General features: G+C 34.8%; 1 protein-coding gene across 3 annotated transcripts in view; it reads right to left on the bottom strand.

Moving 5' to 3' along the window:
- Window positions 1-19,874, bottom strand: part of gramd2aa (GRAM domain containing 2Aa) — a 33,761-nt gene that overhangs the window by 12,634 nt on the left and 1,253 nt on the right. For 2 of the 3 annotated variants that reach the window (XM_079598690.1, XM_079598691.1), the window contains exons 2-5: window positions 13,668-13,769; window positions 6,206-6,263; window positions 3,390-3,462; window positions 2,087-2,190 (exon numbers count right to left, since the gene is read on the bottom strand). In XM_079598690.1, coding sequence (XP_079454816.1) covers window positions 2,087-2,190; window positions 3,390-3,462; window positions 6,206-6,263; window positions 13,668-13,769 — 337 coding nt within the window. Of the gene's footprint in view, window positions 1-2,086; window positions 2,191-3,389; window positions 3,463-6,205; window positions 6,264-13,667; window positions 13,770-13,888; window positions 14,087-19,874 lie in introns of those variants that run through there. The other variant, XM_079598692.1, reaches the window with a different exon arrangement.

Genomic DNA, 19,874 nt, shown 5'->3' with positions numbered 1-19,874 from the left:
AAACACCATTGATCTATACGATTCATTAACATCATCATCTATATAATATTTGAATTAATAATATCATCACAGGTTTTATCATATTTATCAATACAACAGGATTTAGTACAAAGTACACTGGAATTGATACTACCAAAACATTCACAGCTATTTATTGAAATTATGAAATTAAGCGGTGCAGGGCTAATTAAAATGTAACTTTAGGGTTAAGGCCGAAGAACGATAACTATAAAGATAACTATATTAGTGTCCACACCGGCGGACGATATCATTCTGTTTATTCTAAGCGCCTGTTGCTTTAAATGCTCAAGCACTTTAATGCAGGATGGATTCTGATTGGCTGTCAGTGTTTTTATCGTTTATCAGCTGGGAAAAAAAAAAAATCTTAAAGTGATTCAAATGCTATCATTTCTCTGTGCCGATAACTATAATGATAACGGTAAAGATATAGTTCTAAAAATCGTTCTTGAAATACAAGAATAGCAGAGTTCACACCACAACAATGACGATAACGGCACAGAGAAACGATATAAATGAAATCACTTTCAGTAATTGTTTTTCAGCTGATGACCGATAAAAACAATGACAGCCAATCAGAATCCACCAGATTTTAAAGAGCTCAAGGTTATAATGCAGCAGGCAAAAAAAACTGTAGCGCGCTTAGAATAAACACAACGATATCGTCCGCTGGTGTGGGTGTACCAGGGGCGTCGCACAAACACCCACACTTTTCCCGGTGAGAGGGTTCAACACCCGCACTTCAGCACAAGACTTTAAGTAGGCATTCTGTTTGAAAAGTGCGCACTTTGCTCACGCGATCAGCATGGTGATCTGGTGTTTTCTCCAAAATAAAAGCTCAAGTGTTTATTTCTTGCAAGTGAAGAAATTAGGACAAAAGTTTTGTAATTTTCCTAATCTATACTTTTGAAATATTAATTTTCATTTATACAGTAGCATACATTTATAGGCTATATGGATTTTCCATCATATGAATAATTATATAAATGTTTGGCATTCTAAAACACCAGTCATAATGTAATGTAGACTGAGACTCTATATCATAACTTAAAAGATGTTTGAGCCCTCTTTAGGTACAAGTCCATGCTTTTTCTTTGTTCAGTGTGCACAGTTCATGGGTCGAAGCTCTTAATTTTGAGCTCTCAAAGTGCACCAGATTGATGCATTTAACCTTAAAATGTACAAAATTTGCCACCGGGTGCTACTATAGTTATCTTTATACAGTGCTTAGCATACGTGAACTTGCGAACCCATGCTAAAGTTGACTAAAAAGAGGAATAAAAAAATCCTTTTTTGGAAATTGATCTTAATGCCTTAATTTGAAAAAAATTAGGAAACCTCCAACCTTTAAGGACACCAATTTCCTCTCAGTTCGCCTAATAGCTGGTTTGATTTGCATTGAGAGATGATCTTATGGAAACTAACCCATGCCGATCTCTAGGTATGGTGAAGGGTGTGTGAGGATGTGCGGATATTTTAATCCCAAAGGCCAAGATAACTTTATCCGGATCACAGTATCCTGGATCCATGAAATAACTGGCCTTTAAAAATAAAAATCTGCCGCCTCTATGGGGATTTAACATAGGGGTGTCCTGACTTATGCACACTGTATTTTAAGGAAGAACATTTATTTATTTACGATACATTAAAGAAAATTGGTGTCCTTAAAGGTTGGAGTTTTCCTAATTTTTTTAATTAAGGCATTAGGAGATAAATTTCCAAAAGATGATTTTTTTATTCCTCTTTTTACTCAGCTTTAGCATGTTCACTTATGCTACGCACTGTAGTTATCAATCTTGGTGTGAACAGGCCTTAACTATAAAGAAAGTTAACCCAGGGTTTAGAAACGTACAGTGTGAACCGCTTTACCCGGGGTTAACATTGACCCATGGTTAACTAGTTCAAGTGTGAAAAGCCCTATATTGTGGTAATAGGCTTTAGTTCTTTGGGTACTGTGGGAAAATACAGCTACATATAACGTTCAAGTTTTCAAATCAAACATATGCCAACGTCTCCAGGGAATGAACCGTCGAGTCGTGTCTATCCCGGCTCTAATCGTGACGCTCACCTTGATGTCTTTACCGAAGAGGTTGGCGTAGAAGCACAGCCAGTTTCGGGAGATGTAGAGTCGGCCTTGCAGCAGTATGTCTCGCAGCAGGGCACAGGAGTACACTAAAGAAGGGGTCACAAGCACACTTACACAAGAGAACTGAAGTATAATCATACTCTCGAGTGAGAGCATTAGATTCTGAAGTCTGGTTTCACTTGATTGACAGCTCAAAGCAGTTAAAATACTGATAGATCGCAACAACATTATCAAACATCGAGATGAACAAGCAATACACAGAGGTCCAAACACTACAAATATAGATTAATACTTGAAGTAAAGTTTTAGGATTATAAAATATTTTGAATACAAAAAAGTTATCACTTGATGAAGATTTTGCACTATGGTCACTACTCAAATAAGCAAATTTGTAACATTGACCATGTAATGCTCTTTATAATATGATCATCAGGTGTTACATAAACTTGCGTTCGTGCAGCTCTAGGGACACACTAAGGTAATCAATTAAATCAATGTGCATTTATGTACATAAACTTCTCACGCTAGTTATTATGATTGTGAATTCATAAAATATGAAATATAACAATATGCACTACCGTTCAATCTGTACGTTTTTTAATGTTTTTAGTCGCTTTGCTCAACAAGGTTGCGTTTATCAAAAAACAGTAGGCCTAGCCTATAGTGTATAATGTTAGAAAAGCTTTATATTTCAGATAAATGCTGAGCATTTGAACTTTCTATTCATCAAAGGACCAATGTAACATCTGTTTTTATTATTGATAATAATCAGAAATGTTTCTTGAGTATCAAATCATCATATTATTATGATTTCTGAAGGATCATGTGACACTGAAGACTGGAGTAATGATGCTAAAACTTCAGCTTTGATCACAGGAATAAATTACACTTCACTATATATATTCACATAGAAAACAGTTATTTTAAATTGTAAAAATATTTCATAATATTACAGTTTTTACAGTATTTTTGATCAAATAAATGCCGCCTTTCGTGAGCAGAAGAGACTTCTCTTACCAAATCAAATTTGTATTCAATTATAAAAATGCAATAATTTGGAAGCATCTTCACAAGTGGTTTCTGATCTTTGCCCCCCCCCCCCCCCTCCCCTCCCCTCCCCTCCCCTCTGTATTTAATGGACAATTTAATTAATGCGCACATTTCACATAAACCACACAAACAATGTTATTGAGGAAACTGCACTATTAAAGGATCGTTTTATCACTTGACAAGGAGATGCAAGTAAAAGTGAAAGCGTATATAAGGAGAACGACACCACACGTACCCTTCATGAGAAGCTCGTCTTTGGGAACGCTCTGGAAAAGCTTGTGGAACTGCGCATTATACTTGCTGACGGTCTGTGAGGAAGCAGAGGACAGAGGAATCAGCGGTTTGGCACAGCTCTTCTGCAGCCTGGCTCTCTCTCGTAAGGGATGCGAGCTCTGCACCAAACTGAGCATGCTGACACGACACACACACGCCACACGAGCCGAGAGACAGTGTGTGTGCTGCAGTTACACTGTCCCGGGACCCGAGAGCCAGCTCAGCTTCAGCGCCGTCCTGTTCCTGTGAGTGAAGTAAACAGCGTTTCTTCTTCCTTCTCTCTCTCTCTCTCTCTCTCTCTCTCTCTCTATCTCTCTCTCTCTCTGCGCAGCAGAAACACCCACTGCACCTCGACGGAAAACTTGTGGGCTTGTTTCTAGCGCATTTGTCTTCACTGGTGTGTGTGTGTGTGTGTGTGCAGCTCAGAGCGTTTCACTGATGCATTTGGATGATGTTCATTAAGTAGATGGGTTGATCCAATCAGAAATGCACCGTGAATGTTTAACCCTGAGTGCAGTGTTTATTATAAATGATTTATCAGTGCACATTATCTTTTCTTTTTTATTCATGTGCCCTCGTAATCTTTAAAGGGATAGTTGACCCAAAAATGAAAATGATCGCATGATCTTACTCACCCTCAAGCCATCCTAGGTGTATATGACTTTATTCATTCAGACGAATACAATCGGAGTTATATTCTGCCTCTTTCAAGCTTTATAATGGGCGAGATATTGAAATCCAAAAAAAGTGCATCCATCCATCATAAAAAATAATCCATACTGCTCCATGGGGTTAATAAATGCCTTCTGAAGCAAAGCGATGGGTTTTTATAAGAAAATATGTTTATTAGCTATAATAGCTTCCAGCATACGGCCTACTCCGGTTATCTCTGTATGTAGCCTATATTTTAGGCAGCAATAAAACAAAATATGTTATAAAACACCACTCTGCCTCTTTTCGTTTTCATTTAAAAAAATATTAAACAAATTAATAGCCATACAAATGGTTCAGGCATCAAGTAGCCTAACATTTATTATCTTCACTGCATGAATATTTATAACAAAGCGAAATATAAAACCCAACCCTGCCTCTTTTAGTTTACATTTAAAAAATATTAAACATATTATTGTGTGGTTCAGGCAATATGTGCATATCTATTCTGATTATTCTCACAGTAATTGAATGAAATATGACATAAAACACAACCCTGTCTCTTTTTGTTAAATGTGAGAGTTAATGATCAATATTAGCCATTATAAAAGTATACGTAAAAGGTATAAGAAGCTATACAACACGAAATAAAGCAAACAATTCAGTCAAACGTACAAAGTGCTCTAGTAGGCTACAGCAGTAAAGTAAAAAAAATAAAATAAAGATTAGCCAGGGGACAAATTATAGATTCATGAGACCAAAGGTCGCCTGTTAAATATACACAAGACAAATTATATCTTGTTTAACCACTACAGAGACATCCAAGCCAGCGGCAAACGCCAGAAGGACTAGCCGAGGAAACGCGAGGTTAATAAGCGCCCGGTGATCGAATTGATCTCACAACTTCGCAAACATTACGTTTAAAAATTTCAAAAAAAGAGCGAACTTGATAAATAAACCACAGATTTGAGCTTTAAACAACTACATTCTCACCTGAGAAACTCTTAAAACTACATTTCCTGACACAATAACAGAAGTATTTTTAATTCACGCGGGTTTCCTCCTCCACCATTGACGCTTGCTGGTTGATGCGAGATGCATTCTGGGATACCTGGCTGTCTCAAGTCAAGTCACAAGTCACCTCTCGATGCAAGGATCGGATCAAGAACACATCCGAGATGTACTCGAACTTTGAATTGGAACAGTACTTGTGCAGCGAATCATGACGTTTCACAAGAACACAAGTACAGACAAGAACGCATATTGAAAAACGGCACTTTACTCAAACTTCCTGAGCAGCGAAGCTGTGGTCACAGAATCTACTCTGAAATTAGCAAGACACCAAAATCATTTGTACACACAGTGAGCCAAAAGTATTTAGACACTTAATACACAAGTAAAAGATAATATATAAAAACAAATGGCATTTAGTTTTAGGAAATATATCACAAATGTACAAAAAGTAGCCTACGGTCATTTTCTTGTGTCAGATGTTAGTGGAGTGTGTTCATAATTATTGTGATGACGGTCGGCTACTATGGTTATTCTCCTGAGACACCTGAGTGCGCTTCATACATCACTACGACACCAGGTGGATAAAATCATAATAATAAAAAATGCTGAGTCATTCCTTGAATGGGGCTTTTTCCACCTCATGATTTGTTGATCTAAATATCATATTTTTGAAGGAGGATATTTGTATCGTTCAGAAAACAACATAAGAGGATTTATTTGATCATATCTCATTCAGGAGACTTAAAATTGTATTGCCCTATTAGTCCCTGCTGTAATCTGGGAGCAAAACACATCTTCCTCCATTGACAGCCAGTCAAAAATATCTGTGTATTCTGACAAACAGGATGAATTGAGATTAATGTACATGTCCATGGAAAGCTTTACAGATCTCCTATCTTGGTTTATGACAGAATAATGTCATATATTATTCAAACAGAATCTGGGGACATAGAAAAAAACATGTCTCATCTGATAGAAAATGCTTAGAAAAACTGTATATGTTCATATTTTGACATTCAGACATGAATAAAGTGTCAGAATATTTTTCAGATCACTGTTATACACGTTAGACGTTACATAATGAAACTGAAGTGTATGGCATCTGGTACTTACAGATCCACGGTAGCATTTCTTGAGGTCCTCATATGACAGATCATCTATTAGATGCACCCTGTAATATAAAGAGAAAATATATATAAGAGGTTCAACCCGGATAACCAACATGATTTAGTTTAAATTAGTAGCTAAACTCACGATAAAAGCCCAGGTGAAACTCAAATTTTTTTTAAATGGAGCAAAAGTTCATTTATTTCAGTAATTCAACTTAAAAGGTGAAACTAATATATTATATAGACTCATTACATGCAAAGTGAGATATTTCAAGCCTTTATTTGTTATAATTTTGATGATTATGGCGTACAGCTTATGAAAACCTTTTCACAACATTCTAATTTTGAATTTAGAAATTTTGAAAGGTTTTCATAAGCTGTAAGCCATAATCATCAAAATTATAACAAATAAAGGCTTGAAATATCTCACTTTGCATGTAATAAACCTATATAAGATATTAGTTTCACCTTTTAAGTTGAATTACTGAAATAAATGAACTTTTGCACGATATTCTAATTTTCCGAGTTTCTCCTGTATAAAGTAAACTTATACAGTACATTTCTCCCTGTGATATGGAGTTCGGCATTTATTCTGTTAAGCGCTACGACAAGACTGAGCAAACACAGTCATGTTAATCTCAAGGCGAACTCATGACAACTTATGATGGCCCTCTGATGTGCTCATGCTCAGGCCCGAGGCAGAGAGCCGTCACATTACATGAAGCTTATGACTGTTACATATTCCAGACGAGAGCTCGAGACATTCACGTGACATACGAAAGAGATTTTCCCTTTACATATTGTTGACGACTATAAATAAAGTTATACCTACATGTCTAATAACTAGGGTAGGGGTAGTAGAATAAGTTGACATGTACTTGCAAAGTTACAGTCAGCAGAATGTCTGTTGGGGAGCATAGCAGATATTTAGCAGACTGTCCACTACTACTGTAATGAATTAGTTGACATGTAGGTACAAGGTTATTTATAGTCAACAGAATGTCTAAAGGGGACCATCAAAATAAAGTGTTACAGATTCCAGAAGTTACAGAAGTCCCCCTGTGGTGAAAATCACGTTTTAATGTTGTTTATGAGTCTATGTGGTGTTTTTAATCTGCTTTAAGACAAACCATGTGTAAGTTCATAAGTCGACAGCATTGCTGAGTATTTTCTGCTTAAAACGGCAGTGAACCAAAGACAGTCTCAAAAACACGGTTTGAAATCGATGTGTTTCTGACGTCACAAACTACCTTGTAACCAATCAGATCAACGCGTGATCGTCAACCAGTGGATCTGAGCTGAGTGAGTGGAGGCGGGGCTCATTTGCATATTCATAGAACCGCGTATACTAAATGAGGCAAGGGTGTAGAGTTACATTCAAGCTATTTTAAGGCATGAGGAAATCTTCTTTTCAAAGAAAAAAACTTCTAAAAATATAACTTCGGGACTTTAAGATATCATTTTTGAATTAGGTGTTATGCAAACTTCTGTTAAGGGTTTGAAATTAACACCTGCTTTTGAAAACCACGACGTGAGGCCACTTTTTGTCTTTTTTTTTTTATTGATGTCAATGGAGGACAGGCTTATGCGCAGAATTCAGTACGTTATTTTTTTTCGTTTGTTTTCTAATGTAGTTGCCAAATTGGCTGGTGAGTAAAAAAGTTAATTTTAAACCCTGGGTACAAGTATTTGCGATGGTATAAGGTCCTCTAACTAAAGTACTAAAGTAATAGTGGGTATTCCTCAAGGGTCAGTCCTGGGCCCGCTTTTTTTTTTTTTTTTTTTTGTACATTATATATGAATGATTTTGCAGAATACTATATAAATACTAAATGTCCAATGTATGCAGATAATACTGTTATTTATGCATCAGCAAACACTCCATGTAATGTATTCAAATTGTTAACAAATATAATGATTTCATTGCAAAATATGTGTCTGACACTATATGAAAGAACTTTCAACGTGTTTTCTTTTAAAAATCACCAATTGCTGATTTTATACTTATGATTGATCAAAATCAAACAGAAAAAGTTTAGGTATAACATTGGAGTCTCAATTACAGTTTGATCAACATATAAAACAATGTGCAAAACTATTTGATCTTATATACCTATTAAAGGCAGCAGCCAAGTTGTATAAATATGCAATTATTTTTTCACATCTTTTGTGTGACTACTTTGAGTGAGGCTCTTTAATCCGTTACTATACCAATAGTATCACTTATCCCATTATACTATACCAATTTATCCCCAGTATATAAACAGGCTTTGGATCAGAAGTCAATGAATTAAAAAAAATGTTTTATAGTTTAGTTTCTAAGGTTATTTGTCAATTAATAATGAAACAAGAACAACATGGATTTACTCATAAGGATGCAATAAGTCATAATTGGGTAACACTTTTTTTCCCCATCAGACTAACTATGTAACTCTGCAATACATGCCAGCAACCAATGGCATCAGAAATGAGATTATGACAGCAACTCTCTTTATTCTGCAGGCACAAAGAGAAAGAGCCGTGTTGGGAACGCAGAAACATGGAGTCCTCTGGCACAATGGCACATCTTCCTCGATCTCACTGACAGGACAAATGCATCAGTTATGCTTTTATCATCATTCAACATAACAGGGAACCCCGCTACACCCACACTCGTGAACACAAACATGTTTCTTTTCACACATCATTGTTCCCGGGAAGATTCAATAATGTCCCCTTAGGCCGCTATTGTTTCCACTGCACTCTGTTGAATCCAATAAAAATGAACATCTATTATTGATGATTCTACTGTATATTCCTTTTGTTGCCACTTGAACACAGACACAATGCCTCAAGTAGTGCTGACTGAGTTACAAACATTGCTTGGCATGCTTTAATGTGATCAAAACAAATAGAGACCCATCTCAGTAGTGTGTGAGGCACAAGTATAATGTGTGTTTTTCAGAGCAACATGTGATGTGGTTTCCTGTGTGGCGAGTGAGTCGAGACTACGTCGAGAATGGCAAACTACCCACTAAATGTCAACAAATGTGGTGTGCAATGTGTACAGAAAATATGAATTATACATGGAAGACATACTACTATTTGTCTTTGACTTGGACCAAAAATATATATTTTGTTTGCAGGGCTGCATACTCATTTTTGTCCAGTAAAATTAGCATTTTCCTTCTCCTAATACTACATAGAAATCACCAGTAGAAAACAACAGGATATGTTTGGATTTCCCATCATCCTCTGCACAAAAATGACAAAATAGATAAAACATCAGTTAATGTGCATCAGTTACTCTTCATTATTGCATTCAAAATCAAATTGAGCAACAGTTGAACCATTCAATTTTGCTTTTTGGTTTAATGTTAAATATATTGATTTTAATAAAGGTTTTAATGCATTCTCTGTGTTTTGAACAAACACATGTCAATTAATGAAAGATTGAGCTGAGGTCATGCCTGTCTGCAAATCTGCATATTGTGTTTGGGATCAGTGGCCATTGGCTCTCGCACCTGAATATTTAAATTAGTGGGCCTTGCTAAGAAAGGAGGCTTTCATGGACTTTAATAAGGTCAGTTGTATAAACGGTTAATTTTAGTATTACATTTGATTTGGGTTGTATTATATACTGTATATGGTCACCATCATGGAGATTAGTGTTCCTTCTAACTAACTGAAACTTGTTTATAAAAAAAAAAATCTATGTATTGAAAAATTTTCAATTGCTTGATCAGTGCTGGTGCAAAGAAATATAAATTAAAAAAGTGTTCCGAATCAAACCTGTTTACTTGTAACCTTGTTCAAGTAAAATAAACGTGATTACATTTGGTTGGATTTGCTCACTTAATTGAGGTGATATGAAAAAAATTATCAAAATAGGGATTCACCGATGTATCGGCCGATAAAAGCAACCATTTTGACTATTGGCCATCGCTTTTTTAAGATACTAAGTCTCTGCTTTCAAATTCTGTCCATTTTATCATGAAATTAAAACAATACATGGTGCTTTGACTCTCTTACATGTATCGCGACAGATCGCCGAAGCGCCTCAGTTCAAGCAGCAGCGCGAGTCTTTTCTTACACTTTACTACAAGTTGTAGCACTAAAAAACATGCATGAATATCAAAAACTATGCTGAAAGATACAGTACGACTTACCGAAATGTATCACGTCTCATGTACTCGCTCAGTGTTTCAACCAATAAAACAGCTCGTTAACAAAGACACTTAACATTGGGAAAAGTTCGTTAGCTAGCTATAAAAACACTAAAGATGAGCTTATTTACTGTTAATCATATGTATGCTTGAATAAATGTGTAATAATGACGACAAGTTCTTATGAAAACTAGCCTACCTTATGTGCAACTGAGCTGTACACAAACATGTCAGTTTTTTTGTGTAATTATTATATCTGAAAATAAATACCAGTTGAATATAATAGCTCATTTTAACCTCTAATATTACAGTAATGAGTTGGGATTGATTTTTTTTTTCCCTTAATGAAAATCAAACCATCGCTATCAACAGATAGCTACCATTCTGAACAATTGCATTATCTTAGCGAGATAAAATTGTTAATTTTAACCTAATATTAATAATGAGTTTCCCTTAAGAAAATCTAACTATCGATATCGACAGATATCATTCTGAATAATTGTTCAAACTTGCTTTAAATAGGTTTGGTCTCTGGTATCATGGCATACACGGGGACATCATGTGACATGTCTCACATTAATAACCATTAACTTCAGCTGCCACAAACTACTTTAAATAGATTAACTCGTTTCTCTTTGATCTCTAAGCAACAAACATGTATCAGATATCATCGTCCACTTGCAGACTCCTTTAAAACGACAGTAAGATATGTAAGATATGAACACAAATGCTGCTGTGTCTCCTGTGCTATGCAGACATGAGTCACAAGCTCTTATTCTGCTCACGGTGAGACTTTCAGACTGGCAGCGTGCGCGTGTGTGTGTGTGTGTGTGTGTGTGTGTTTGCCCTTGGCTGAGCTTCTGCATACACAGGCGGATTAACAGCCAGAACACATCTCGAGCCAGAAACAGAATATGTCCCAGTGTACGGTCAATAATTCATATAGAAGCAAGTAAAAGGGGACAAAGATCTTCAAACGTGGATTTTTACAGAGGAAACACAATACAGGCTCTGTGATACTGAGTCATTCAGCGGATAACTGTGAGCACATGATATTATAGTGCTCAACTGAACCCCGTCTGGAAGCACACTACACTTAGAAGTGCACAAGTACACATATAACGGAATCTGCTACAATCTGAATTACTGTTTAATTCATTCATAACATTCCCAACATTCCAGAGTTCTCACAACATCAATGGAACCCTTAAGAGAAATGCACTTGCTGTGTACTTCAAATGTTAAAAGTATATTTAAAAAAAATATATTAATCAAATTAAAATGTTGTTTAAGTGTACTTACTTACATGACTATGCTTAACATATTTAACCTGTTAACCGTTGCCAGTGCGTCGGCGCACTAAAGCGTTTTTTTTTTTTTTTATAGTTCAAAGTTACTATCAGATTTAATATTATTACCTTGACAAACTATACATCATTAAAAAGGTATAAGACTCAAGTTTCAGTATTTTACCACTATTGTATTCTGAGAAACTTATAGTGACAGTTATGTCTTATATAGTGACAGTACACTTTTGTAATAATGTCAAAATAAAAGTTTTACTTCAAAATAAGAGTACTTGTTTAAAGCTTGAATATTTTAATAAGTACTTGATTATAATTTTTACATTAGTGTGTTAGTCAATTTTACAATTAAAGTGAATATTTTAGATGCAACTTCAAAACTACAAAAGTCTAATTACAAGTATATTTAAATTTATCACATATTAATGCGTTATTATTCTACATTACCATATTTTATATATCTCAATCCTAAACTTAACAACTAACTTACTAACTATTAATAAGCAGTCATTATTGAGGCAAAAGTTTTAGTTAATGAGAACTAGACCCTAAAATAAAGTGTGACCGAAAATATATTTTAGTTTAGCATGAATGCTTGAGTACATTCAGCAGGGAAATAGAAGTACTTTAGAAATGTAAAATGCAGTTCAGTTTCTGAAAATACATTCACTTCACATTTAAGTATATTCTTTGAATGTATAGTATTTCTGTATTTAAAAGTATGCCAAAGTGTTGTTCTTTTTCACAAGGGAAGGTCTTGAAATAAGCTTAAGCCTCGCATCAGGGGTATAGATTTCATAATAAACCATTTTAATATGTTTTTTTATTACATTGTAAATTTGATTTGACTAAAGATTTTGGACACTGCATAAAACATTCGTGTCAAGTTTGATGACTTTACCATTACTAATACAGTAATAGAGTAGTAAGGAGTGTGTTGAAATGTTTTATTGGTGCCACTTATGATTATTGATGCTCAGCTGTAACCGGGTAATCCGCTGAGAGACTGGAGTGTGTCCCGTCAATCTTCATATCAGAGATTGTAATAAATTGTAAAGAGATTGTAATAAATTGAGAGTTATTTGTGAACATGGTACAGTAAAAATCATTATTCATCATGCGATGGTGTCATAGAAAGGACAGTGTGATTGTTTTGAATCACACTGTCCTTTCTATGACACCATCGCATGATGAATAATGATTTTTTTTACTAATATTTCACCTGAATATTGTTTGCAGTCTGAATTGTATGTGAACGGGATAAAAAAAGACAGTTTAAAAAAAAATATTAAAGGTGAAACTCGAAAATTTTGAATATCGTGCAAAAGTTAATTAATTTCAGTAATTCAACTTAAAAGGTGAAACTAATATATTATATAGACTCATTACATGCAAAGTGAGATATTTCAAGCCTTTATTTGTTATATTTTTGATTATGGCTTACAGCTTATGAAAACCTTTTCACAATATGCTAATTTTGAATTTGGGTTGTATTATATATGCTATTATATATTATATATTAAAAATTAGCATATCGTGAAAAGGTTTTCATAAGCTGTAAGCCATAATCAAAAGTATAACAAATAAAGGCTTGAAATATCTCACTTTGCATGTAATGAGTCTATATAATATATTAGTTTCATCTTTTAAGTTGAATTACTGAAATAAATGCACTTTTGCACGATACTCACATTCTTCGAGTTTCACCTGTATGCAAATATTAAATGTCTTTCTGTTAAAATATTTCATTAAAATAGTTTTGTTTATTGGGGAAGGAAGCCAAATAGTATGTCACTTCCTGATAAATATCTATTTATGAGTTATGACCGCCTCATCTTTAATATATTTTCCAAATAATGTAGAGCCTCTGTTGGAAAAACTCACAATAACACGAGGAGAACATGCAGACCCAAACCTGGACCTTCTTGCTTCAACTTATGATATGAAGCCATGATGATATAACTATATTATTATGATAAACCCAGATGAGTCTCGTTTTACACATGTCCTAGCTTGCCTGAAATGCATGTCCTCGTCCTTCGAGGGCTCCGGCTGATCGTGAGGTGTTAGGAGCCCGATATCTTCAGCCGGATCCTGATGATCACTCATGGTCTTAGGCCTGCAAAACACACAAACACACGTCATACACACTTCTAATGAACGTTTAGCCTTTTCCCATAGCAAAAGAGCACATGCTATTTCTGGGCTACAATTATAAAGCTGTGATAAATGGAGCACCGCTGTTTCTGCTGAGAACGCCGCTCTACTCTTCCCTTGTTATCTTTAATTGGGAAGCTTCATTAGGCGCGAGTTTGACTCATCTCTGTGTGCACTGACAGACCGGTTCCTGTTTTTGAAGGTCACATCATTTGATCCGCTGTTTAATGCACCCCCGAGACTGCACACACACTGCTATACGCCACACACACACACACAGCTGGTGCGCAGCTCCTCTAAATCACTGAACTAGCAGTTCTCCTGCTGATGCACAGCGATGAGAGCAAGATATGCAAACTACCGCGTTTAAAATACAAAGAGAAATACGTAGACAAGAGGATTAAACAGCCAGCGCATGATAATAGTAATTAGATGACAGTTACTGAAGGTTTTTTAAAGGGTCATGTCATACACATTTCATCATTAATACTTTTTCCATTATAATTTTTTTTTTTCACTCTCTCTCTCTCTGACCCTTTGAAAGAAGGGCATTTTGTGTTGCTGTGCCTTTAAGAAACACCGCCTCCACATGTGAACTCTTTGCTCCGCCTACACACACGCTTCTGCAGGTTTGCTTTACACACACATATATATATGCTATATACACACGTGCAAAAGTTCATTTATTTCAGTAATTTAACTTAAAAGTTCAAACTTATGTATTATATAGACTCATTACATGCAAAGTGAGATATTTCAATCCTTTATTTGTCATATTTTTGATGATTGCTTACAGCTTAAAAGCCCAAATTCAAAATTAGAATATTGTGAAAAGGTTTTCATAAATTAAGCCATAATCATCACAATTATGACAAATAAAGGCTTGAAATATCTCACTTTGCATGTAATGAGTCTAATATATTAGTTTCAGCTTTTAAGTTGAATTACTGAAATAAATGAACTTTTGCACCATATTCTAATTTTTCGAGTTTCACCTGTGTATAAATATATATATTCAATTACTTAAAATGTAACCCTCTAATAACACTAGATATTATCATACTTTACAAGTAGTTTATACACCATTTCAAAATAAGTGTACTTTTTTAAAGCACGACAAAAGATTATTAAAACATAATAATTTAAAATGTACTTTAAAGCAAAACATGTAATTTGACACTATTACAAAGTGTGCGTTATTAAAAGTATACTTAAGTGTGTTACGAAACATAGTAATGAAAGCATACTCTTTAATTACACTTAAGTGGCCTTTTATTTCATTAAGATTATATTACCTGCAAGTACAGTTAAAAAAAAAAAGATTTTTAATTAAACACTTCTTGGATGGCTTAAAATGATTTAAAGTATAAGACAAAATTTGCAAATCAAGATGTTTAAACATATTTCTTTCTTTTTACATTTGTTTACTCAAGAACTGTCATTTGTATGTAAGAAGGAGGTAACCTGCATTTATGAGAGAATTACTAAACTTGGAAAGGTCATGGAAATTAATAAAGTCATGTACATTTCTATAATGAATAATGTTCCTAATTTTGTAAAGCTCAAAAAAAAATCATTAGAGAAATTGCTGAAATTTGCTATTTCTCAGTAAAAAATAATACAAAAAAAAAAAAAAATCTGTGATCACGGACGAATAGAAAAAACACAGATGAACATCTCGCAGCAACATTTGTGAAGATCTTTTGGGGGAAGCCTTGCTTTATGTGTCTCTTAAAGCAGTCACCACTGCTGGGTCGGTCATCGGCGCACACACACACACACACACACACACACTCACACACACAGAGAAGTGTAAATGTGGACAATCATGTGTTGATGTTCATCGGTCTGATGTGTTTCAACAGCTCTATGGATTAAGATTCTGGAAGTGTAAACCGTTTATATCATGAAATGACACTTAGAGTCGTCCTAAATGTTGGAGACACTCAGTGTCCTCTTGTTTCTCTCTATATTAATACTTATTCACAAGGCAGGACAACTGCTAATCCATTTAGCCAGATCAACATTAGCCCACAGGCACAGAAGCCTCTCTTAAAGACACACCGCCTTTTTTTTCTACCCACTGCTGACAAAATTGGCACATGCAGCAAGAGTTGAAAACGAGGCATAAAGGCTCGAGAACCCTTTCAAAATAAAAATAACGTTTCCAACAATGAGTTTTCACAGAAGAGGATTCCCCAAAGCACCTTTCAGTGAACAGTTCTCAAAATAACCATTTTTTTCAAAATGTGAAGAACATTTAAATTATCTAAAGAACCTTTTATGCAATGGAAAGGTTCCATAAATATTAATTTGGAATAAAGAACCTTTATTATTAGCATGTTTGCTCTGAATACACGATTTACAAGACATTAAACAAACAACCTCTGCTTGTGGACGCACAGAAAGCATGTCTACCAAATCAACTAATGAAAGTGTGTCTAAATGTGTCTAAACAACCGGCAGTATCAGTGATGTAAAACTAAATCACCTCAGTTAACTAACAGCACCGTTCAAACTTAAAGTAACTTAAATAAATGTTGAAAATGCATTCTGGATTAGCCATATTACTGATATAACTAATATAGTAGTGTGCACCTTTTACAACTATTCAAGTACACTCAAAAAAATTATATGTTGGCTTTAATTAACTTTTTTATGTCAACAGGTTCCACATAACTGGGTTACGCTAAACAAACATAATTTGTTCATGTAACTTCAACATCATGGAATTAAGTCATTTTAAGCGACCCAATTTAAGTAATCTCAAAGTGAATTTTTAAAGGCTTCCTGACATGATTCATGTGTTTTTTATATTTATTCATCCATTAATATTTCATTTATTTCAGTGAAACATAATTAAATTAATAGACTATAGCTAGCTATTAGCTAGCAGTAGCACATATTAGCATTTTAAATGCTAAGATTTACATGCTCCTTCAACCAAAGAAGTCATAAGTAACTAAATCATTCACAGCCAATCACAATGCTCCACTCTTCTCCACAATGGTAACCCACTGTAATTTAAATGGTTCTAATAAGACCAATGTAATTGACCATTACACACAATTACACACTATCAAGTCTTCCATTTTTCTAATTTTCTCAAAAAACAACAACAACAAAAAAACACTTAATTTTAACATTTATTCTCTCTTAATTCAACCATATGCAAAGCATGCAGGGAACTAACAAGCACCGCCCAGTTTCATTCATGTAATCCAATACAAATGAATTAAGTAAACTTAAATTTGACATATACTATTTAAGCAGATTGAACTCAATCAAATTGAGTTAGGGCAAAATGGCCATTGGCGTCGCACTATAGCGCCACCTTCTGGATGTAAGAATTTTTACTTAACAAAAATGGTTTGTGTTTAGGCAACACGTTGGAATTTTGTACTGTTAAATTGAGACATAATTATGGACCTTAATGAAAAAAAACATTTCAAGTCAACAAACACAATTATTATAAGTAAACTAAATATAAATATATTATGTAAAGTGCACAACCTTCCTAGTTCTTTTTTTTGAGTGTACAAATAACGCCGTAGCAACTACAATATTGTAGTAGTACTCGAATTTGTTGATGCTGGTTTGGAGCGGCGATGACAGGAGGTTTCGCTGTATAAAGAGCTTCACAGTAACAACAGCGACAGCTGTACTACACGAGGCTCACGGGCTGTTCTCATGTACGGCTGCAGGCGTCCACACACACACACACACACACACACACACACACACACACACACACACACACACACACACACACACACACACACACACACACACACACACACACTTCTGACAAGCCATTCACAACGCATTATCCAAACTGTATTGTCAGGACATGCTAGTGAGCTTATTTTGTTGGAAAACACCTGAGTGGTTTATGTCGAGCAGGTTTACATAAGGACAACAACTCTTTGTTTCATTTTGACCAGAAGCCATTCCAGATATGACTAGTTTTATTTCACAATAACAATCACGATAATAATAATTTTTGCTTTGAATAAGGTCATGATATCATTAACTCATCTCACCATTTTCAATGTCACACAAAATAAAACGGAATAAGTAAAACAGTGAACAAGGAAAACAAACTACAGTACAATAAAGAAATTAAATAGACCTGAAAAACTTTAAACACTAAAAATAAGAAATACTACATACATTTTATAAAGCACTCAAATGAATAAATACACTGCATCTTCACTGTGTATATTCAATATACATTTATTCGTATTAAAGTAACAAAAGTGATTCAGTCCAGAGCAGTGAATAATTTTCTCTTTATCTTTTGTTGTTTGATGAACATTAATGACAGACTGAAGCAGGAATATTAGGTCACTGTCACTTTAAGACCGAATGCATAGATCCAATATACTGATCACATGCGTTTTCTTTCTCAAATGTTCATGTTCACTTAAGACTTTGATTACGGAGTTCATGAGGATACTTGCAAAGATGGGCACAAGTGTATTGAACAGTTCAAGCCCAAGGCAGCAATAAGAACCCAATTCAGTTTTTTTCATCTGCGCTTTATGAGCAGTGGCTTTATGTGCGCTCTTAGACTATTAAAATCACTTGTTTTAAATCCGCAATGCTTAAAAAGACAGGCAAATAATACGCTTTCTTGACCGCTCAGCACAGTAACGTCACATGAGCGTAACCACGATAGAGGCGAGAGTCCAAAATCTCAACCGGTTGATACATTTCTACTGGTTAATGGTGTCTACTGGTATATTGCCTACTAATGGTAATCATAATTTCTGCCAAAAACACCCTAGTTGCTGCATTTATTGTTATACTGTAAAATCATAATAAATTCATAAGAGGTCACCTTATTTTTGACTGGTTAATAACATCACTTCTGGAGTTTTGGTAAAAAAAACTATGGTTGTCGTGGTAAATTCTGGAAATGCTAATCTCTCATACATCACATTTGGTTATGTATTATTGTATAGAGTTACATGGACTCGCTGTGAGTGACCTACATAAGCGTCTTAACTCAGTCTTAACTCCGCTTGGCCTGCTCCACTGCCCTTTACATTTATACACACAGCAGTTTATATACAGTAGTGGATGCTGACAAGTTCAAATGTTTGGTGTGATAAAAATATCCTGCATAACCTAAAGGAAGAATTTGTGGCGTTTTTAAGTGTATATTAAACCTGCTAAAGTGACTATAGACTTTAATCAGAGTAGCTCTATATTTCATTTTGGAGAGGAATGAAAACGAGGCTGTGAAGAATATATCAATGTTTAACAATCCAATTGTTCAGCTGACAAAACATCTTTTGAAGAAAAACTTCCAGTATGCAAAGACTCATTTAAACAGTTTTGAAAGTTGTGAATTGTGAAAAGTATGTGATCTAGGACCTTTATATTACTCACAGCCTCGTTTTCATCCTTGTTAAATTCAATATGGCGCCTATCCCGAGTATGGTCTACGCATACTAGCAACAGACCACCAGAAAACACATCTGCTTACATTGAAGTCGGTGTGGTTACAGTTCAATAAAGTAATTTTATAGCCGGCTAAGTTCTGTAACTGTGATAGAATCACTGTAAAACAATGCATCAAGCAAAATGATGGCGAACATATAATAAAATATACAAATATCAAATACATTTATTAACAATAGTAATAATGATCTGAATAAAACTAATAAATATCCGCCAAGTAAATCGCTTGCGTGCCGGTTTGCGGTTTCCAAGCAATGTAGCAACTTTGCACAATAATTAAGTACAGCAGCCTATATATATGGCAAATTATTTTACTGTATTATAGAAAATATATTCTAAGTACGTGTTAACGTTCCCATTCTGTTATGAATTTTTTTATTCCTGTGTTGAAATTATTTTAAAACTTTTTTTTCTTGTCGTCATAGTTGGGTAAACTTGTAGCAGTGAATGGGGGACTACTTTTTGTGTGTGTGTGTGTGTGTGTGTGTGTGTGTGTGTGTGTGTGTGCTGACTGTGCTCCCATTTGCTCAAATAGCAAAAGAATAACTCCACAATAGTGTTTTCACAACTTTCAAAAAGAGGGTAAAAATAGACAGAA

This window comes from Phoxinus phoxinus, assembly GCF_949152265.1.
Source record: "Phoxinus phoxinus genome assembly, chromosome: 2".
In the NCBI taxonomy this organism is placed as follows: Eukaryota; Metazoa; Chordata; class Actinopteri; order Cypriniformes; family Leuciscidae; genus Phoxinus; species Phoxinus phoxinus.
Note: the sequence above shows the minus strand (reverse complement) of the source record. Positions and strands in the feature narration are given on the sequence as shown.